Consider the following 23,193-nt stretch of genomic DNA (forward strand, 5'->3'; position numbering starts at 1 on the left):
TACATAAACTGTCCAAATCATTACTAACATAGAATTGAATATCCCAAGCATGAATTATAAAATCATCTTGCTTCCACAAACTACAAATGCATGTGGCCAGTTTTTAAATTTTGGTTTGAAGGATATTACAATCGCGGTTTATAATTCTGCCGTCTTCATTTTACAGAACTTCTTAGTTCAGTTGACTTGTTTTAGTTCTTGTAGTTGTTGGAAGCCGAAGTACTTTCAGAAAGAGTAAAAGCCTTGTTAACAAATATTTCTAGGTGTTTAACGCAATGTTATGTGATGAGCTATTTTAAAAAACTTAAGCTGTGTTACTCAGATGAAGACCTGTAATCTTAATAGTTTTCAGGTGCTTTTAAGTTCAAGTTCACGTTTATTGAATCGCACACATGTATACAGCTAAATGAAACAACGTTCCTCTGGGACTGAGGTTCAAAACACAGTACATATATCACAGTTAGCACATATGTATCTAACAATATGGGATATGAAAATATATATCCTAGATGCAAACCTCAGCCAAAAGGTTGAACACCCTTCCATACAAGAGAGCTGTTCAGTTGCTGCATCCTGGCAGGAAATTGTTCTCCATGCTCTGAACAGCCCGTGGCAGAAAAACCTCAGCCTGTTATTTGCCCATCCTTCTGTACAGCGACGGAGAGGCCGTTGATTGCAACACTTAGATCTTGTTACCCACTATCCAATATTTTTCTGATAAACATCTCTCGTAACTCATCATGCCCACCGATTTAAAACGTGTGGGCATCCAGGGAAATGGTTAACGCCCGGTTAATGCATTTCACTGTTCACCAAAAATTAAATAAGGATTTTCCTCTCAGTATTGAGACGTTGGATGTAAATGATTCGCACTTCGCGTTATCTTCATATTGCAGGATTTGGCGGAGGAAATGATACTTACATTCCAGACCACCCCCACCTCACTTTCCGTCTGACAGGGACAAGGAGGAATTGGCACAGCGACCCCCCCATTCACCAGTCTGTGTTCAGCTTTGCAAAGAGGTCTGGTGAAAAACAGGAGCGAAAATCAAACATTCTGGGACGAGGGCATGAGTGAAGAAAATGTACATTTTAATCCTGCAGTTTTAAATTATATATATACATATACATATATACTTATTAAAATGGAGCTAGGAACTGCAATCATTTCACGCCATTCTACATCACTAAATCAACAAACTCGTTTACTGTTTGAATAATTGCGGTTGCACACAGTACAAACAAACTACATCCTCAAACAGAATATTTGTTTTTTTTTCGAAGAGGATAGAATACAGCAGTGAGCATTCTGAATCGGTTTATAAAGGGGGAGGAAGGTCTTAAATATATATATAAATTAATTGGGGAGGGAATTGGAACTAGAGCCCAGCAAATAATGCCACCTATCTGGCGCTGCGTCAGTACTGCGAGCTCAGGACGCTGTTGGTTGGCGGAGGGGGAGAGAGGGGCGGGAGAGTCGGTCCTTCCATCTGTGTCTGTCGGCTCCGCCTTCCACACAGGCAAATAACACAGCTACACCTGGGAATCGCCTCCGGCTCCCCTGTGGCTAGCGCTGACACCGAGAGCGCCCGTGGAAACTCACCACCCACCCCCGGCTCGGCGCAAGGGGACGCGGGCAGAGGGGCGCAGGAGCTGTCAATATATAAATACTCTTGCAGATAAGGCAGGCGGCCGCCAGAAGGAACGGGAACAGTTTGGTGGACTATCCTTCTCTGGATTATAAACCCGATTGAAGGGAATTTGCGCTGGGAGATTATTCATCGAATCTTGCGTCACTGACAGCTCGGCAGAGAGATTCCTCGTTCAACCACATCTATTGTAGGAAAGCATTTCGATCGGAGAGAAGGGAAGGCCAGCTGTCTGTCCTCCTCGGATTGTTCCTTCCCCCGCCTTCCACTCCCTCCCCCTTGGTCTTCGGCCCCTCTTGTGCCGGCTAGCATGGCTTTTAGCCGGGTGGAGAGGCGCCGCTGCCTCTCCCTCTGCCCTCTTCCCTCATGTTAACCATGGTCCGTGCGAACGCGTCCTCGGACCGAGACTCCACCGCGCCGAACATGGACCCCGTCATCATCCCCATCGACGCCGAGATGATCTGCGACAGTAATGACCAGCGCATGTGGTGGGCCTTCCTCGCCTCGTCTATGGTCACCTTCTTCGGGGGGCTCTTCATCATCCTGGTGTGGAGGACCATCCAGTACCTGTGGGCGGTCTGCTGTCACTGCGGCCTCAAGAACAAGGTAAAACGCCTCTCTCTGCCTTTGGAGTATTTACAGTGGAGGGGGGAATCATTTTGGTGTCAGGAGGTCAAACATGAGGGGGAACGGATGAAGTTCTTGGGGTAGAACGCCGACGACAGGTTGAACCGCGAGGTTGCATTCAGGGGTCCAATTCTCTATTCAACTGCGCTTTTGTATCTCAAAGAACATAGGTGCAAGAGTAGGCCACTCGGACCCTCAAACCCGTTCTAGCATTCAATATGAACCCTTTGGCAGGGGGTTGCACCCCTCCTGTTGTCGTGCCCTTTGTACGTGGACCAGCGGGTTGATTCAGTTCATTTGGTTTTTTTTATGGAGAGTTTCTGTGGGGGGTGGGGAATTAAAATTCTTGCTGGAGGGAATAAAAGGGGAGAGCGATTACCTGTCGGGCGCAGGTTACCTGTGCACCTTACGGTCTATGCACAGAGACTCGCTTGCTCGCTCGTGTTCCGGTGAATTCGCGGGAGCCGGTGTCCCCAGTATCCTGCTCTTTCCTCCCGGATCGAGTGTCCCGGAGCTGTTGAGGAAGTCCTGCGCTGAACCTGGTGCACGTAAACTCCGGGATGGTGTTTCCAACACTTTCAAAGAGCCCTCGCTCCTTTTGGTCAGTGTCGTCGGTGGGGTTGAAATTGGCCGGACTCCCGGCCGGGTGGTGGACAAAGGGGTAGCTGACCCGGTCACCGAGCTCGCCATCCGCGGAGCTCAGCCCAGCTCGGTGCGTGTCTGGTGAACGAGCCCCTGGGGGAAGATGGCTGGAGAGCTCACATCAAGGATTTGCGTCCTTCCCGGTACCTTTCGACATGCTCTTCTGTTGGAGAAGAACGATTCTTTCGCGGTGACTAAGGAAGGGTTTGCTTGTCTCTCGACAGCAGCCTGCTTCTCCTTTGAGGAGGACATGCTTACGTTTCTGTAGCGCCTGCCACCTCGCATTCACAGGACGCCTCCGGGCGCTTTGAGAACTTTCCGGGTGCCTTGGCTGGTGCAGTAAACAAGGCCACCAGTCCAGGCAGAGTAAGATTACAATCCCGGGTAAATAGTTTGGACTGAGGGATAAACACTGGGAAGGACACTCGGGGGATAATTGTGTTGATGGTGTGTGTGTGTGTGTGTGTGTGTGTGGGGGGGGGTCTTTTGATATCCACTTGAGGCATCATAAGGGGCTTTGTTTCAACCTCTGGTGTAGAGGGCATGCCCTGAGGGCGGCGCTGGGGGATCAGCCCAGACTGAATCGGAGAGAGAAGCAATGGAGAACCGGCCCATCAAGCCCTGCTAACCACTAATTACATAACCTCAAGATGTGTCATTTCCCTCAATACCTCATCAACCAGTTTCCACCGCTCAACCAGCATCGATGTACAGTGGCCGATTAACCAACGAACCCACTTGTTACTGCGATGTGAGAGGACACTAGAGTACTCTGGGAGGGGGTTGCCATGCAGTCATGGGGAGACTGCACAAACCCCACACAGACAGCTCCAGAGGTTGGGATTGAAATGGCACAGCAAGGCCCCGCGTAATGCCAATATTTCTGTGTTCAGCTCCCCAGAGAGGGGCTTGAATGTTATGCCCCCGGGGAAATATCATTTTCTGAGATTTAATGAAGTACGAGTAGCATTCTTAAAAATGGAACCCAGAGTCAGAGCGGCAGATGGGGGCAATGCATCAGACATTAGAGTTCTCACGGCTTTGCCCCGGCGTTTCACTGATCAGAAAGTGGAGAGTTGCTACTGTGCATTTTAAAATTGCTGGGTCCTGCCTGAAAACTGGAGACGCGGGACTGCTGGGTGTTGAATGGGGGCGGGGTGGGGGAACTGCTGATTGATCTCAGCGGGTTAGACAGAGGGATATCAGAATCAGATTTATTGAATGCGGGAAGAACTCAGCAGCTCAGACGGCAACTATGGAGGAGGGTAAACAGAGTGTAGAGTCTCAGCCGGAAACTTTGACTGTTTGCTCCTCTCCATAGATATTGCCGGACCTGCTGAGTTCCTCCAGCATTTTGTGTGTGTGTTGCCGTGGATTTCCAGCATCTGCAGAATCTCTTGTGTTGATGGAGAATAAACAGTCAATGTTTCGGGACGAGGCCCTTCACCGGGACTGAAATTTCATCTCAGCCCGAACCGGTGGCTGTTTATTCATTTCCGTAGATGCTGCCTGATCTGCTGAGAATATCTAGCAGTTCGTGTGTTGCTCTGGATTTCCCGCATCTGCGGAGTCTCTTGTCTGTTATCACTGATATATGACATGAAAATTCGTGGCAGCAGTTACCAGGCAAAGATATAAATTATTATAAATCAGGCAGCCAGAAGTGGGAAAAAAGAAGGAATAGTGAGGTAATGTTTACGGACCGTTCAGAAATCTGATGCTAGAGGGCATAACTGTTTCTGAATCTTCTGGGTTGGGTCTTCAGGCTGCTGCCTCCTCCCCGATTGTAGTAACGAGAAGAAGACGTGTCTCGGATGGTGAGGGTCATTAATGATAGATGCTGTCCACTCGAGGCATTATCCCTTAAAGATGCCCTCGATGTTGGGGCATTTGTGCCTAGGATGGAGCTGGTTGAGCTTACAACCCTCTGCAGTTTGACGTTACCGGTTCAAACCCCGCATCAGGATTGAGAGTTCCTCTTGATGTCATGCTTATATTTAATGTTACATTGTCAGTGTTCTTGCCGGGAAGATTAGAGATGATTGTGTGATTTCCCTGTCAATCAAGTTTGTTGCCCATGCCAATTCGATCTCTTAATTTATATTTAACTATTCCCCACTCACACCATTATTTCTGAAGGAATTATCCTGCACTTATTGGGAGAGATTGCTGCGGTTTTCTACACTGTTTAAACAGAATCTATTTACTGACTAAATTCACTATGTTTGGTGAACAATAAACTGTTGACAATACTATACTACACCCACCTCCAATGCACTGGCTAATGCAATGATTTGGTAAATAGTCATAGAACACCAAATAGTCCCTTCAGCCCGTCTAGTCTGTGCTAAACTATTATTCTGCCTAGTCCCATTGACCTGTGCCCGTACCACATCACTCCTTACTCCTCTCATCCATGAGCCGATTCAAGTTTCTCTTAAATGTTGAATACTTAAAAGAAAATTAAACACATATATTTAAATGTAGCACAAAGTACATCTCACAATTTGGCAGGTCTTGTTTGGATGTATGTTGAACAAAATATATTGTGTAAAATCATTGCTTGAAAGATGAGTGAAAAGGCACACCTCACCTTGTCCCCTCTTGTGCCAGCAAACTTGACTTTTAGCTGAACAGAGAGGCACTTTTTTGTGTCAGTGGCATCACAAGTTAACCAAAGTGGACCAGTGAAAAGTAAATTTAGAAAGAGTGGCAGATGGGGCCTTTCCTTTGAATACGTTTGAGGAAGGACATTCTTGCTATTGAGGGAGTGCAGCGGAGGTTCACGAGGTTAATTCCCGGGATGGCAGGACTGTCATATATTGAAAGATTGGAGCCACTGGGCTTGTATACTCTGGAATTTAGAAGGATGAGAGGGGATCTGATTGAAACATATAAGATTATTAAGGGATTGGACACACTGGGGGCAGGAAGCATGTTCCTGCTGATGGGTGAGTCCAGAACCAGAGGCCACAGTTTAAGAATTAGGGGTAGGCCATTTAGAACGGAGTTGAGGAAAAACTTTTTCACCCAGAGAGTGGTGGATATATGGAATGCTCTGCCCCAGAAGGCTGTGGAGGCCAAGTCTCTGGATGTTTTCAAGAAAGAGAAGGATAGAACTCTTAAAGATAGCAGAATCAAGGGTTACTGGAATAAGGCAGGAACTGGATACTGATTGTGGATGATCAGCCATGATCACAGTGAATGGTGGTGCTGGCTCGAAGGGCTGAATGGCCTACTCCTGCACCTGTTGTCTATTGTCTATTGAATAGTAAGTAATCTGAGACATAAAATAGGAGCATCATCAATATTACTTTCATTTTAAGCATATTTAGCTGAAAGGGCTTGATTACTGGAATAATGGCTTTTTAAGTCTGTAACATTTCTTATGGTCTATTTAATTGTGTTAGAAAGCAGCACACAATTCATGGCATCATAATGGTTGGTGAAGTTAATGTACAAAATCAGTGAGTACAGTTGATTGGGTAATTACTTTGTGTTAGCCATACTCTTGCTTGTAAACTGTTGGCTTTCTTCTGTTCCATAGCATGAGATTATTCCCTCAGCCAGGTAGTATTCTGGCTGTGATGAACACTAGGGGCTTTGAGATCACGGCACGGCAAGAGACCCGGCATGTTGGCCATCAATTACCCATCTAAGTAATAACCGCAAGGTATTCTGCAGATGCTGGAGATTCAGCAGAACGCACACCGAGTGCTGGAGGAACGCAGGAGGTCAGGCAGCATCCTTGGGAAGCAGTGAAGAGTCTTTCTTTGGAAAAGGAGGGGGAAGAATCCACAATAAGAAGATGGGGGGAGGGGAACTGGTACAAGCTAGCAGGTGATAGGTGAAACCAAGGGAGGGTGAAGGAGGATATGTGGATTGGGGAAGGAGATGAAGTCTGAAGCTGGTAGGTGATGGGTGGAAAAGGTAAAGAAGTGAAGAAGAAGGAATCAGATAGGAGAGGAGAAAAGAAAGGAGGCAGACCACCAGAGGAAGGCGATAGGCTGGTGAGGAGAAGAGGTAAGAGGGAAGCCAGAGTGATGAATGGAAAAAAGAGAAGAAGGAGAATGGGGAGGAGTTACCTGTAGTTACAGAAATCGATGTTCAACTGGAAGTTAGAGAAATCAATTTCATCTCAATTACCAGCACACTACAAAACTGAGATACTACCCTGGGAAGCCCTGAGCCTAATCCAGTAGTGACGTTAAATGTTACAGGATAAAGAGTGTTTTGGCATTATCTCTTTCTTTTGCTGTCATCTGAATCAGATTGACTAATTTCTGCAATATATGGGACATTATGTACCCATTTGGTACTTTTGAGAAATAACAAGGATTGTATTTCTCACTGTAAAACTCAGCAGTGTTTTTGAGATTAGCCAGGGCTTTGTATACAGTATATCCTAGTCTGCCTTTCAGTTATGTAAATTTTGATGGAGTTCTTTAAATACAATGTAAAGCCAGAGTAAATACACCCTCTTTCATTATTTATCTTTCTCTTTGGGCATTAAATATTTTTTTAAAAACTGCAGAAAATATTCAGCAAGTCAGTGAACATCTAAACATCAGAGATTTAGTAACTGCTGGAAATCCGGAGCAGCACACACGAGGTGCTGGAGGAACTTGGCTGGTCAGGCAGCATCTATGGTAAGGGATACGCAGTTGACATTTGGGGCTGAGACCCTTCATCAGGGAACATCTGCGGAGGTTGGTAGGTTCTGGATTAGTCCGGGTGTTAAAGGTTAAGGGGAGAAGGCGGGAGAACGTGGTACAGAGAGGAAATAAATCAGCCATGACGAAATGGTAGAGTGGACTTGGTGGACCAAATGGGCTAATTGTGCTCCTATGTCTTGATTTAGGAGTGGGAAAGTTAATGCTTCAGGTAGGAGTCATTGATCTGAATGGTTAACTTCTGTTCCTCTCCATAGATGATGCCTAACCTGCTGAGTATCTCTGCTTTTTTTTTATTTCCTGAGTTTAACACCTGTGGATAGTCTCAGTGTAGTGTGGGTGGGGCTGCTGAGACAATTTAGCCCTTGGTCAGGAAGTGGATGGAGCACAGTTTGAAAAAGGTTTCAAATTGCCAGAAAGATACGGATATTTCCAGTTTGGTGCCAGTTGTTAACAGCAAGAACTATCAGGGTAAATCAGGCTCAGGTCTGGAGGAGAGGGAAACATTCCCGAGTCCATGTGGTTTTGTCTGCAGCCTCTGACATGATGTGCTATTTCTGTTTGCCACTCCAGCCTTCTGTATGTCTTGATGTGTAAATCTGTGCTGAACGGCTGCCAGCCTGGTTTAATTTACTCCCATCCCCTGATACTGAAGAGGTTAGTTGCCACTCAAATTCTGGTGGGGGTGGGTTGCAGGTAGCCTGACAGAAGACGTCCTGGTCTCATCACACTGTATGTCACTGCCAGGGATTAGAAATTGCTGCATTGAATTCTGACTCCTAATCTCTAACTCCCCTCTAGCACTACAACAGAACTCCCTCTCGTCTTGATCTTGCTTTCTAATAGATCGACCGAATGCTGTTTAGAATCAGTGCCCTGAACTTCCTTCCCTATCCATCCCCCCACAGCTTCCCTGCAAGACCCTCCTCAGAAACTCTGAATTAGTATCCCAAGTATCCCTTGTTAGACAAAGTGCTGGACCTTCATTGTGTCTTTCAGAAGCAAGTTAAGATGCGATATAATGTGCTAATGAAAGTTGTTGCTTTAACTCGTAGCCGAGCAGGTTGTTTGCCAGTTTACATGGCACTGCTGTGTTACAATTTCAGTATTCACTGAATCAACATTATGCTCAATGTAGATAACATAGAACATACAATACAGGACATATAGTACAGTATGTATGGTACAGGACATATAGCGCAGGACGTATGGTACAGGACATATAATACAGGACATATAGTACAGTATGTATGGTACAGGACATATAGCACAGGACGTATGGTACAGGACATACAATACAGGACATATAGTACAGTATGTATGGTACAGGACATATAGCGCAGGACGTATGGTACGGGATATACAATACAGGACATATAGTACAGTGCAGCTTCTTCGGCTGCAGTGCTGTGCTGGACTTTTAACCTACTCCACAATCAATCTAGCCTTTCCCTCCTACACATGCCCTAACCCTCTATTTTTCTTTCATGCATGAGCCTATCTAAGAGTCTCCTAAATGTCTTCAATGTATCAGCCACTACCATCACCCCCGGCGGTACATTCTGGGCAATGTGTGCAAATAGAAATAAAATGACCTCTGACATCTCATTAGCTGATATCTGAACTTGATTGTGTGATGTTCATAATGACTCTCAAGGTTGTGATTGTACTGAGTTTTCAATAATGAAACCCAGCCTAGTTTCTTCTGTGCTGGATTACAGCTCTAGTTTGTGCTATGTAGCTGATTTCCAGCAGTGGTCTGCTGTGGTTTCTCTCAGTATGAACTCTGTTCCAATGCAAAGTCAGAAAGTGCTGGAAATATACAAGTCAAATAGCATCTGTGGAGACAGAAATGAAATTAATGTTTCAGGTCACTGATCTTTCATTAATTCTCAAGAGAAGTTATTTGCTTGAAATGTCAGTTCTGTGTCTTTCTCCACAGATGTTACGTGCTTCCTCACTCCTCACTCTTGACTCCAAATACTGTCTTGCAGCAAGGCACTGGGCCTTCGCCCACCTGCTCTGTACTGGCCAAGGTTTTTATACTGAGCTGGTCCCGTTTGCTTGCATTTGGCCCCATCCCTCCAGGTCTTTCCTATCCATGAACCTGTCCGAGTGTCTCTTAAATGTTTGTCTACCTACTTCAACCACTTCCGCTGGGTGGAAATGTTGCCCCTGAGAGTGGTGCATATATGGAACGTATAAATGAATGTTCCTGTTAATTCTGTCCACAGTCATCCTAAACTTAATGCCATCTAATTCTTGAGTACCTACTAGATGTCAGGTTTGCAGCATCAGCAGTATTTTTGGCTTTGGGTTTATTGCATTGCTGGTCTCTGCCTTTGTCTGGTAGCTCTTCACCAGTGGCCATGGAGTGGATGGCTCCATTAAACTGCAGGTGTTGTCTTTCACTGCACTCTGTGTATATGGGTGGGTGGGAAGGAAGAGAGGGGCTTGTTCTGCTGTTTTTGTTTTGTTACTTGCTGTGTTTTTTGCTGTTCTGGTGAGCATTGTGGGCGTATTATGTTGGCGCTGGAATGTGTGGTGACACCAGCGAGCTGCCCCATCGCATTCACAAGGAAATCCAAAGCAAGACGCACAAAACGCTGCAGGAACTCAACAGGTCAGGCAGCATCTGTGGAAAAGAGTAAGCAGCCAACGTTTCAGGCCGAGACCCTTCATCAGAACTGAGATAGAAGGAGGACTTCCTGGTGACCAAGCATTTAAATTCTGATTCCCATTCCCATTAGACGGGTCAATTCATGGCCTCTTGTGCCAAGATGAGGCCACCCTCAGGGTGGAGGAGCAACATCTTTTATTCCATCTGAGTAGCCTCCAACCTGATGGCATGAATATCAGTTTCTCCTCCCAGTGAACAAATTACACTCCCCCCTTCCTCTATGCTCCACTCTGATCTTTCACTTCTTCTCACCTGCGTATTACTTCCCTTGGTTCCCCTCCTCCTTCCCTTTCTCAAACTGTTCACTCTCCTCTCCTATCAGATTCTTTCTCTCCTGGCCTTTACCTTTTCCATCCACCTGGCTTCACCTGTCACCTTCCAGCTAGCCTCTTTCCCCCCACCTTTTTATTCTGGCAACTTCTGGCCCCTTCCTTCTCGGGCCTGACGAATGGTCTCAGCCCGAAACGTCAACTGTTTACTCTTTTCCACAGATGCTGCCTGACTTGCTGAGTTCCTCCAGCATTTTGTGTGTGCCCCATCACATTGTTAGGTTGTGTTGGTTGTCAACACAAATGATGTACTTCACAGTCTTTTTCGACGTACATTGGTTAAATTAATGAATTGAAGCTGCTGCTGTGAGACATTGCTAATAATTGTGGGCAGCTGACAGAGAGTTTGCACTTTGATGCCCAACAGACAAAGTTGAATGAGTGGAGTGACAACCAGTGGAGATCCTCATGTTACTGAGTGGATATCTTCCCGCTGAGGACGCCTGTTATATTTTGAACTGAGATATTTAAGCCATGGCAGCGAGATTTCCTTGTCCTGGCCTGCTGGGTGCTGAAGGTGAAATTTTCAAGAACCTGGTGGGAGGGATTTTGACTAGAAAACCTCTGCCAACTGCTTGTTCTTCACCTTCAGACACTCTTTTGTGGTTCAATTACTCTGGATGAAGATGGTACCTGTGTATGGGTTGAGGGAAGGTAGAACGTTCATCTGTAAAGAACTTACACATTCCATACTTGACTCTCTTCTGCAAACAGTTGCGATGTAGTGATCCGGTGCATGTCCTGAGATCGATCAAGATTTAAAAACAAGGGCAACGTAGAGCTGCAGTTGGTAAGGAAAATGCCTCACAGCTCCAATTAACTGAGTTCAACAATGACCACCAGAACCGTCTGTGTGGCGTTTGCATGATCTCCATCCTGGGCCCAACACATTGATGCAATCACAAAGAAGGTACTACTTCATTGGGAGTTTGAGGAGACTGGTTTGTCACCAAAGACTGTTACACGTTTCTATAGAATTGTGATGGAGAGCATTCTGACTGGTTGTATCACTGCCTGGCATGGAGCCTGCAATACGCAGGATCACATGAGGTGGCACCACACTCAGCATTTTAAGAACAAATTCTTCCCCTTTGCCATCAGATCTCTGCATGGTCCATGAACATTATCTATCTATTTATCCATCTATTTATTTATGCAGCTTGCAGTAATTTTATGTCTCGCTTCTGAAAAGCAGCAAGCTACATGACATCTGTCAGTTTCTGATGTGGGCTGGTAGGTTAACTGGCTATCGTAAATCGCCCCTGGTGGTGGATAAGCGGTGACATCGGAGGTGGGGTCAGCTGTTGGTGGAAATACAGGAGAATTTTAAAACAATGGGTTAATGTGGGATTAGCCCGAGTCTTTGCTTGTGTGTAGTTCTCATTAATTCTATTGTATTACCTTGTTCTACTATGCATGCCTGCAAGAAAATGAATCTCAGGCTAGTGTACATACGCACTTCAAAGTACAAAGTTCAAAGTGAATTTATTATCAAAGTACCCATACGTCACCATATACGACCCTGAGATTCATTTCCCTGTGGGCAATCATAGTAAATACGATAGAATCAATGAAGAACCACACTGAACAGGATGGACAAACAACCAATGTGTTAAAAAAGGCAACATACTGTGCATGTAGAAACAGAGGGAAAAATAATAATAAATATGCCACAATAATAATAGATAAGCAATAAATATTGAGAATATGAGATGAAGAACCCTTGAAAGTGAGTCCATGGGTTGTGGGAACAGTTCAGTGAAGGGGCAGGTGAATTTATCCCCTCTGGTTTAAGAGCCAGAGAACTGTTCTTGAACCCGATTCTGTGGGTCCTGAGGCTCATGTACCATCTTCCCGATGGCAGCAGCAAGAAGAGAGCACGACCTGGATGGTGGAGGATAACCAATTTACTTTGAACTTCGAGTGCTTGATGATTAGGATGGATTAGGATTAGGAAGGTCTATCACAATGCAATATCTCTTCCATGACTCTACTTTTGGAGTGTAATGGAGGAAACACCACGTCTAATTTTGCATAGCAAGCAGGAGCATGATGTGACCAGAAGGTCAGTGTAATGGTGTTGATTTAGGAATAAATATTGGCCAGGCCATTGGCTGGTGTGTCACTTCTCATTTTCATAATGGCTCCATATGAACTGTTTCATGCAATTGAGGCTGCAGACGGGGCCTAGTTTAGTGTTTCATCTGGTAGTCTGTACATACACCAGTGCAGTGCTCCTGCAGTACTGCCTTGGAGTGTTGGTCTGGATTTTTCTGTTCAGATCTGCGACCGACAGAGACTGCTGCTCACTGAGACACAGCTCACATTTGTTGTTTGCTTTATTCTCTGCCCATGGAGCACAAGGGTTCACTGTGAATCAATGACAGATTATTAATAATCCTGCAGTTAAAAATGCAATAATCGGCCTGATCTTTCGGTGTGAACCTCCCTGAATCAGGGACGGGGGTTGGAATGCCATGCAGAATCTGCATTGAAAACCTTTAGCTCAGAAACACTTACAACAGTTTGTACGTTGTTGGCCACGGCGGTCTTGTCTCCAAGCGGTAGGATCGAACCCAGTTCTAGAGTTTTATCTCAAAATGTCCCTAGTATCTGGTAGATTCCATAGAACCATAGAACCATAGAACCATAGAAACTACTGCACAGAAACAGGCCGTTTGGCCCTTCTTGGCTGTGCCGAACCATATTCTGCCTAGTCCCACTGACCTGCACACGGACCATATCCCTCCTTACATCTCCCATCCATGTATCTGTCCAATTTATTCTTAAATGTTAAAAAAGAACCCGCATTTACCACCTCGTCTGGCAGCTCATTCCATACTCCCACCACTCTCTGTGTGAAGAAGTCCCCTCTAATGTTCCCTTTAAACTTTTCCCCCCTCACCCTTAACCCATGTCCTCTGGTTTTTTTCTCCCCTTGCCTCAGTGGAAAAAGCCTGCTTGCATTCACTCTATCTATACCCATCATAATTTTATATACCTCTATCAAATCTCCCCTCATTCTTCTACATTCCAGGGAATACAGTCCTAACCTATTCAAACTTTCTCTATAACTGAGTCTTTCAAGTCCCAGCAACATCCTTGTAAATCTTCTCTGCACTCTTTCAACCTTATTAATATCCTTCCTGTAATTTGGTGACCAAAACTGAACACAATACTCCAGATTCGGCCTCACCAATGCCTTATACAACCTCATCACAACATTCCAGCTCTTATACTCAATACTTTGGTTAATAAAGGCCAATGTACCAAAAGCTCTCTTTACGACCCTATCTACCTGTGACGACACTTTTAGGGAATTTTGGATCTGTATTCCCAGATCCCTCTGTTCCACTGCACTCCTCAGTGCCTTACCATTAACCCTGTATGTTCTACGTTGGTTTGTCCTACCAATGTGCAATACATCACACTTGTCAGTATTAAGCTCCATCTGCCATTTTTCAGCCCATTTTTCCAGCTGGTCCAAGTCCCTCTGCAGGCTCTGAAAACCTTCCTCACTGTCTACTACACCTCCAATCTTTGTATCATCAGCAAACTTGCTGATCCAATTTACCACATTATCATCCAGATCATTGATATAGATGACAAATAACAATGGACCCAGCACTGATCCCTGTGGCACACCACTAGTCACAGGCCTTCACTCAGAGAAGCAATTCTCTACCACCACTCTCTGGATTCTTCCATCGAGCCAATGTCTAATCCAATTTACCACCTCTCCATGTATACCTAGCGAGTGAATTTTCCTAACTAACCTCCCATGTGGGACCTTGTCAAAGGCCTTACTGAAGTCCGTGTAGACAATATCCACTGCCTTCCCTTCATCCACCTTCCTGGTAACCTCCTCGAAAAACTCCAACAGATTGGTCAAACATGACCTACCACGCACAAAGCCATGTTGACTCTTCCTAATAAGCCCCTGTCTATCCAAATGCTTGTAGATTCTGTCTCTTAGTACTCCCTCCAATAACTTACCTACTACTGACGTTAAACTCACTGGCCTATAATTTCCCGGATTACTTTTTGATCCTTTTTTAAACAACGGAACAACATGAGCCACTCTCCAATCCTCCGGCACTTCACCCCTAGACAGCGACGTTTTAAATATTTCTGCCAGGGCCCCCGCAATTTCAACACTAGTCTCCTTCAAGGTTCGAGGGAACACTCTGTCAGGTCCCAGGGATCTATCCACTTTAATTTTCCTCAATGTATGGAAAATTAAAATCCCCTACCACCACAACTTTATGTTTCCTGCAGTTGCCTGCTATCTCTCTGCAGATTTGCTCTTCCAAGTCTCGTTGACTATTGGGTGGTCTGTAATACAATCCCACTAATGTGGCCATACCTTTCCTGTTTCTCAGCTCCACCCATAAGGACTCAGTAAACAAGCCCTCTAATCTGTCCTGCCTGAGCACTGCTGTAATATTTTCCCTAACAAGCAATGCTACTCCCCGACCTTTCATTCCTCTGCCTCGATCACATCTGAAACATCGGAACCCTGGAGTATTAAGCTGCCAGTCCTGCCCCTCCTGTAGCCAAGTTTCAGTAATTGCTACAACATCATAATTCCACGTGTCAATCCATGCCCTCAACTCATCCGCCTTCCCCGCAATACTCCTAGCATTGAAATATATACACCTCAGAAGATTTTTACCACCACTCACAACCTTTCTATCAGCGGATTTGCTTAAACTTTCAACATCATTTATTTTCACCCCAGCCACACTGTCAGCTCTGGCACTCTGGTTCCCATCCCCCTGCAAATCTAATTTAAAGCCTCCCCAATAGCACTAACAAACCTCCCTGAAAGGATATTGGTCCCCCTGTGGTTCAAGTGTAACCCGTCTCTCTTGTACAGGTCCCACCTGCCCCAGAAGAGGTCCCAATGATGCTGAAATCTGAAACCCTGCCCCCTACACCAGTTCCTCAGCCACTTATTCCTCCTCCAGAGCATCCTATTCCTACCCTCACTGGCACCTAGCACAGGTAGCAATCCTGAGATTACCACTCTTGAGGTCCTGCTTTTCAACTTCCTACCAAGCTCTCTATACTCACTGTCCAGGACCTCTTCACTCTTCCTTGCTATGTCGTTGGTACCGATGTGCACCACGACATCTGGCTGGTCACCCTCCCACTTCAGAATGTCATGCAATCGATCAGAGACATCCTTGACCCTGGCACCTGGGAGGCAACAAACCATCCTGGATTCTCTGTCACGACCACAGAACCTTCTATCTGCACCTCTAACTATCGAGTCCCCTATCACTACCACTCTCCTCTTTCTCCCCCCTCCCTTCTGCACTGCAGAGCCAGACTCAGTGCCAGAGATCCGGCTACTGCAGCTAGTCCCAGCTAAGTCATCCCCCCCAACAGTATCCAATGCGGTATACTTGTTGTTGAGGGGAATGGCCACAGGGGAACCCTGCTCTGCCTGCCATTTCCTCTTCCCTTGCCTGACAGTGACCCAATTTCCTGTCTTTGGCGTAACTACCTCCCTGTAGCTACGATCTATAATCTCCTCATTCTCCCGAATGATCCGCAGGTCATCCAGCTCCTGCTCCAGTTCCATTAATTCCAGGCCCTGGAACTCCCCACAAACCCAATTAACCCTAACCTAATCACAGTATCATTTACAAAGACCAATTGACCTACCCGATGAGTCTTTGGACTGTGGGAGGAAACTGGAGCATCTGGGGAAAACCCATGTATTCCACGGGGAGGATGTACAGAGATTCCTTGCAGAACATGCTGGAATTGAACTCCCAACTCCGGAACGCCTGAGCTGTGTTGGCTTTGCACTAACCACTATGCCCATGTACATTGAAACATACAGTGAAATGCCTTTTTTGCATCAGAAATGTGCTAAGGGCAGCCCACAAGCATTTGGCTCCAAACTCTCAATGTGTTGTGATCAAATTAACTTGCTTAATATAATAAATTAACTTAATGACATAGATCTTTTTTTATTTATTGAGATGCAGTGTGGAATAGGCCTTTCTGTTCCTTTGGGCCACGCCGCCCAGCAATCCCCCGATTTAATCCAAGCCTAATCACGGGACAATTTACAATGACCAATTGACCCACTAGCTGCTGTGTCTTTGGATCGTGGGAGGAAACTGGAGCACCTGGAGGAAACCTACGCAGTTACGGGGAGAACATACAATCTCCTTACAGGCATTGGCAGGAAGGACAGCTTCAATCCCACCATTATCAGACTTCTGAAAGGACCTCCTAAACGCTCAACTCTGCGTTCTCTTTTCCTTGACGTACTTGCTTACTGTCTGGATGGCATCCAAAAAAAGAGTTTTGACATGCAACTAGAATAAACCAAGTCGGGTTTCTGTGGATCGGGAACTTGAGGCAAAACCTACAGAGGTTAAGCCATTCACAGGTAGAAAGGAAAGGATGTTTTCATGCAGTATTTGTAATCCGGGATTCTCCTTCCGAGAAGGCAGTAAATTCTGGGCCAGATAGTATGTATTACATAAGGGTATCAGGCATGATAGTTATGGTGCAGATCAGTAATGACCTAATTAAATAGTAGTGGAACAAGTTCTGGAGGCCAAATAACCTGCGCGAATTGTTGTGTTGCAAGGCAGAGTTGAACATATTGAAAGAACATATTGTAATCTAGACCAGAATACATAGTCTATATCTTGTGAGTGAAAGATATAGTGAAAGAATTTAGCACAATCCACATAAAAAGGCAAATCTTCCATTTGTCATACTCAGAACATAACATAAGAAATAGGATCAGGGCATCTGGCATATCAAGCCTGCACCAGCATTCAGCATTCATGGATGTTCTGGCCATTTCTTCCCTTTTCCTCACAACCCTTAATTTCCCTGCTGTTCAAATATTAAATATATTTAATGAGGTAGCATCTTATTCTTCCCTGGACAGGGAACTGCAGATTTGCTACTCTCTGGAAAAAGCAGTTTTTTCTCTCCACCCACCCCCAAACCTTGAGGCTGTGTCTCCTAGTCCTGCTCATATCTGTTCAGAATCATGACATTAGTTTTGCCTCAGAAAGAGGTCTTGCAGCCCCCTGGGACTGTGTGACTTCTAGCAGAACAATTTGGAACATTTCCTGCAGGAATACTGGAGGGTAGAACATTGAACAGTGAAGAACAGGAATGTTCCCTTTGCCCCATGTTGTCTGTTCTGTGGATAATGCCCATCAAGTCAAAGAAGAATCTATGTGAGGAGAAGCAGAGTTATTTGTCCCAGTGAACATTAACCGGAGCTGATGTATCTGAGAGACTGGCAGAACATGACTAATGCAGCATTGTGTATAACTGGTGAGGAGACGTAAGACTTAAAATTCAGCGCCTGTACTTTCTTCTTAAAATCCATCTTGAATTACTAGTGAGTGACATTTTGAACAAATGCCATGTTCATTGCCTTTGTAAAAAAAACTGATTCATGATGAATCATAGATGAGGGGTGGGCATTCATTGCACACAAAATAATCACTGTTACTGTTCGAATAGTTCAAGGTGTAGTGGGACCTGTAAATGTCAGCAGAGAAAAATCTAATGTTCCATCAAAATGGTGCGCTTGATTCGGGAGCTGATTAGCAAGTGTCTAATTTATTCAGAATCTAGTTTCTTATCAGAGTTGCTTAGTGACTCAGATATTGACATTTTCCCAAAAAAGAATTTGCTTAGTAACACCTTCTGGACTGCAATTTGTTTTGAATATTGTATGGTATAAATTTAAGATGGTAAAAGACAAGAGGGTACAGCACAATTACAACTAAGCAAGATTATTTTAGTCAGTATACATTTGCCTAGGAACTCAGAAAGCATTAGAATTAAGAGTAGGCCTGAAGGTTTCATCAACCTGCTCTATCATTTAAAAACAAAAGCTTAGATAATCTATCCAATCTCACTTCTCCTGATTCACTCAGATTCCAAAAACATGTGCAAATCAGCCTTGCATCTACTCAATGAGCGAACGTCCATTCTTACTGCGGTACAGAAGTTCTACAGCCTTCTTAAAATGGTGTTGTATATTTGGTATGGACTCGCATGCCAAAGAGCCTGCTTCCGGGCTCTATCACTCCATGGATTCTGAATGGGGGCTTTCCTCTTTACTTGGATTCTAATTACTAGGACCATGTCCCTTAATTCCAGTCTCTTCCTGTGAAGGAAAAAAGCCTCATGACATCCACCTTGTCAAGACCATAAGACATTGGAGCATCATTAGGTCATTCAAACCCACTCTGCCATTCAATCATGGTTGATTTATTATCCCTGTCAACATAACTTTCCTGCCTTCTCCCTGTCAACTTTTATGCCCTTACCGATTAAGAAGCTGTCAATAAACGCGAGGAAATTGGCAGTTGCTGGAAATCCCAGCAACACGCACAAATTGCTGGAGGAACTCAGCAGGCCAGGCAGCATCTATGGAAAAGACTAAACAGGAGGATCTCGGCCCGAAACGTCAACTGTTACTTTTTTCCATAGATGTTGCCTGGCCTGCTGAGTTCCTCCAGCATTTTGCGTATGATGTAAGAACCTATCAACCCTGCTTTAAATATACCCAAGGCTCTTCATGGTCGTACATGCTTTACTGAAATAATCTCTTGATTTTCTTAACTTACCATATTTTACTTATATTTCCTTAATAGGATTGACTTTTCCTCAGAAAGCTAGCTAATTAATCTCTGTTACACTGCCTCCAAAGGACGTATATCCTTCCTGAAGTAAGGACACGAAACCAGCATGTAGTAATCCAATAATGTTCTCATCAAAAGAATTCTACAATGGAAACAAGGCTTCTTTATGCTTATGTGTCAGATTTCTTGCAACACAAAGCCAAATGTGAATTCCTAGTCACTGTCAACTAACTTTCTGTGAAGCACGTTCACGCACACCCAGATTGCTGCTAACACCAACATTTAACAGTTGCTCCATTACAACCTGTATCAGTTGATGTCAGCTATGGCTCAGGTGACAGCATCACCACCTTTGAGACAGAAGGTTGCAGGTTCAAATCTCACCCTGGAAACATGAGCCCAAAAATCCAGGCTGATGCTGCGACGAAAATCTCTGAGGGAGTGCTGCACTGTCAGATGCGATGTAGACAGAAGTCCTGTCTGCTGTCTGCGGCGGAGGTAATATAAACCTTAAGCACCTATTTGAAAGATGAATAACGGGGTCACCCACTTATCGTTTACAACTCTCCAGTTAGCACCACTTTAGCATTCAGGTTAGCTGCAGTCTACCACTGCAGACTGGTATGCGTCCAGGAGAAAGGAGTGGGCAGGAAAAATCATTTGTGGACACCACTCACCTTGCAAACTGCTTTTTCCAAAGGCTCCCTTCTGAAAAGCACAGCAAGGCTATTAAAATAAAAACTTCACACCATCTTGAAAATTTCCTCCCCCAGGCAATAAATCTGATCACCCACTCTAGTTAACCCTCCCTTCCCATCTATTACCCGCATCACTGCACTGCAAACGTTTCAAACCATGTTTTATATACTTATATTGTAAATACATGTCGGTGTTTATGCACATTACATTCCATATCTGTACTTTAATTTTTTATATAATTCTTTATTCTTTATGATTGTTGAATGTTGTTTTTTGTGGCATGTTATGCCCTGACCAACACATCACAGCAAATTCCTAATACATGTAAATGTATATGGTGAATAAAGTTGATCCTTGACCTGTATCTTCAGCAACATTTGTCTCTCAATGTAAACAAGGCATGTAGTGTTGTAAATAATACTGCAGGGAAACTGGTATGTACAGCGCTGTGCAAACTCTAGGCACATAGATATAGCTAGGGTGCCTAAGACTTTTGCACAGTACTGTAAGTAATTTTATGTATTGCATGGTACCGCTGCTGCAAAACAAGTCACATTTTGTGATATATGTGAATAACGATAAACCTGATTCTGATATGGGCCTCTATTGTGGACTGAGAATGAGAAGGAGGGGGTAGGGAGAGGGGAATCATGGTTGGGCAAATGGGAAGAGAGAGGGGGAGGGAGCAGGAAGCACCAAAGGTACACAAAGATACAAAGGTTAAGGATCAATAAACCAATTGTTTTGAATCAACTGACCTTGCTTGTTGTCTCAGGGCTGGGTGTCTCTGTACCCGTGCTAACCTTCCCCCCCCCCCACTGCCCACTGCCCCTAGCATTCTTCTTTTCCACCTGCCCCACACCCATCCTGTGGCATTCCACCTTTGCCATTCCCAACATCCTTTGCTCCTGCCAGATTTACAGACTTGTCCTCCACTCCATGTTGACAAATACTATACTGTGCAAAAATCTGAAACACCTTAGCTCTCTATACGTGCCTAAGACTTGCAGTACTTACTCACACCAACAAAGATACCCATCTCAGATAATCCTCTTTGCCCACATTTGACCCATATCCCGCTACTACTGAGTGCTTCTCTAACTGTCTTTTAAATATTACTATTGTACCTGCCTCAACCACTTCCGTTAGCAGCTTGTTCCATATCCTCACCACCCACAGCATGAAGAAGTTACCCTTCGAGTCCCTTTTAAATTTTCCCCCCTTTCACCTTAAACCTATGCCCTCCAGTGTTTGATTCCCCAGCCATGGGAAGAAGCTATCTATCTCTCTCCCCACATGATTTTATACACCTCTGGAAAGTCACCTTTCACTTTCATGTACTCCAAGGAATAAAGTAACAGATTGGTCACCTTCTCCCAATAACTCAAGCCCTCAAGTCTGGCAATATTCTCTTAAATCTTCTCTGCTCATCCTTCATATACCAGGATAACCACTGGACAGCACAGTAATGCAGTGGTTAGCATAACACTTTACAGCGGCATTGACCCGGGTTCAATTCCCGCCGTTGTCTTTAAGGAGTTTGTACGTTCTCCACGAGACTGAATTGGTTTCCTCCAGGTGCTTAGGTTTCCTCCCACATTCCAACGTAGGGTTAGGGTTAGTGAGCTGTGGGCATACTATACTGGCACTGGGAGTGTGATGATACTTACGAGCTACCCCAGCATACCCTTGGACTGTGTTGGTCATTGATCCAAATTGCACATTTCACTGAATGTGACAAATAAAGCTGAAATTAAAAATATTTTAAAAATCTTCTCAATATTTGTGCTCACCAACGTCTTGTACAACTGCAATATAACACCACACTCCTCAGCTCTTTACCATGACTTTGGTTGCGAACAGTGCTTTCATCACCCTGTCTACCTGCGTAGCCACTTTCAGGGACCTACAGTATGCACTTGGACGTTGACGTCCCTCTGCTTGACAATGCTTCCCAGAACCCGACTGTTCGCTCTGAAACTCCTACTCTGGTTAGACGATCCAAAATCTAATATCTCAGACTTATTTGGATTGAATACCATTTGCCTTTCCTTAACCTTTCCATATACCTTAACTGATGAAGATCACCTTGCAATTTTTGGTAGCTTTGTTTTCTGATTGTTTGGTTATCATCGCAAAACTGTTTGTGAGATCTTTACCTGTGCAAATTGCTGTGTTTCCTACATTATAACAGCAATTCATTTTACTAAGTATTTGTTCAGCTGGGAAGTGCCCAGAAACACCCTTCAAGGTAAGTGGAAGGTGCTATATGAATGCAAATCCTTGTTCTTCTGCACTGCATTTGCTTGTGTGCTGGTTTTCAGAGGGAGCAGTTAGAAAGTATCTCCTAATGAGGTGTTTTGCTGTTGATTGAACTTTTCATTGTTTGTGCTGTTTTGTGTTTGGAAGGGTTGGAGAAGAAAAATTAATAGTGCTGCTATTTTTATGATATTTCTGGTGTTTATGTCAAGTTTTCTGAATATTTTTAGTGGGGACTGAAAAGATCTGTTTGTCTTTTAAGATGAAGCTTGACAGAATTCAACTTGTATTCAAGCCACTTTTCTATTTTCATCTTTGTTTATTCTTAATGGCATAAATAGAGACTCAAAACATGACCTGATTTTTTCACATACCGTATGTTAACCAACAGTATGATAGCATGGCAGTTAGCAACACACACAAAATGCCGGAGGGACTCAGCAGGTCAGGCAGCATCTGTGGAAATGAATTAATAGTCGACGTTTTGGGCCAGGACACTTCTTCAAGACTGAGAAGGAAGAAGGACGAAGGACGAAGCTTGAATAAAAAGTTGGGGGGAAGGGAGGGGACGGGAAGGAGGCTAGCTGGAAGGTGTAAGGTGAAGCCAGGTGGTTGGGAAAGGTCAAGGGCTGGAGAGGAGGGTATCTGATAGGAGAGGAGAGTGGACCAGAGGAGAAAGGGAAGGAGGAGGGGACTTGAGGAAGTGATAAGTAGGTGAGAAGAGGTAAAAAGGTGAAAGTGGGGATAGAGGAAAAGGGGAGGGGTGGGGAAATTGCTTTAGCTGGAAGGAGAAATCAATATTCATGCCTTCAGGTTGGAGGCTTCCCAGACAGAATATAAGGTGTTGCTCCTCCACCCTGAGGGTGGCCTCACCTTGCTTTACAGTGTTACTGATCACCAAAGGAGATTCAATTCCCCCTGCTGTCTGTAAAGAGTTTGTACGTTCTACCCGTGACCACCAGTTTTTTCCAGGTGCTCCAGTTTCCTCTC

The 23,193-nt window shown here is 44.6% G+C and overlaps 1 protein-coding gene across 5 annotated transcripts in view; it reads left to right on the forward strand.

Moving 5' to 3' along the window:
• The first annotated feature begins 1,477 nt into the window (after positions 1-1,477).
• The window catches only part of kcnma1a (potassium large conductance calcium-activated channel, subfamily M, alpha member 1a), a 960,366-nt gene continuing 938,650 nt past the window's right edge, over positions 1,478-23,193 (forward strand). For 4 of the 5 annotated variants that reach the window (XM_063070506.1, XM_063070507.1, XM_063070508.1 and 1 more), the window contains exon 1: positions 1,480-2,255. In XM_063070506.1, coding sequence (XP_062926576.1) covers positions 2,016-2,255 — 240 coding nt within the window. In that variant the 5' untranslated portion in view covers positions 1,480-2,015. Of the gene's footprint in view, positions 2,256-23,193 lie in introns of all 5 variants that reach the window. The other variant, XM_063070509.1, reaches the window with a different exon arrangement.

The sequence above is a fragment of the Mobula hypostoma genome, chromosome 18, assembly GCF_963921235.1.
Source record: "Mobula hypostoma chromosome 18, sMobHyp1.1, whole genome shotgun sequence".
Taxonomy (NCBI): Eukaryota; Metazoa; Chordata; class Chondrichthyes; order Myliobatiformes; family Myliobatidae; genus Mobula; species Mobula hypostoma.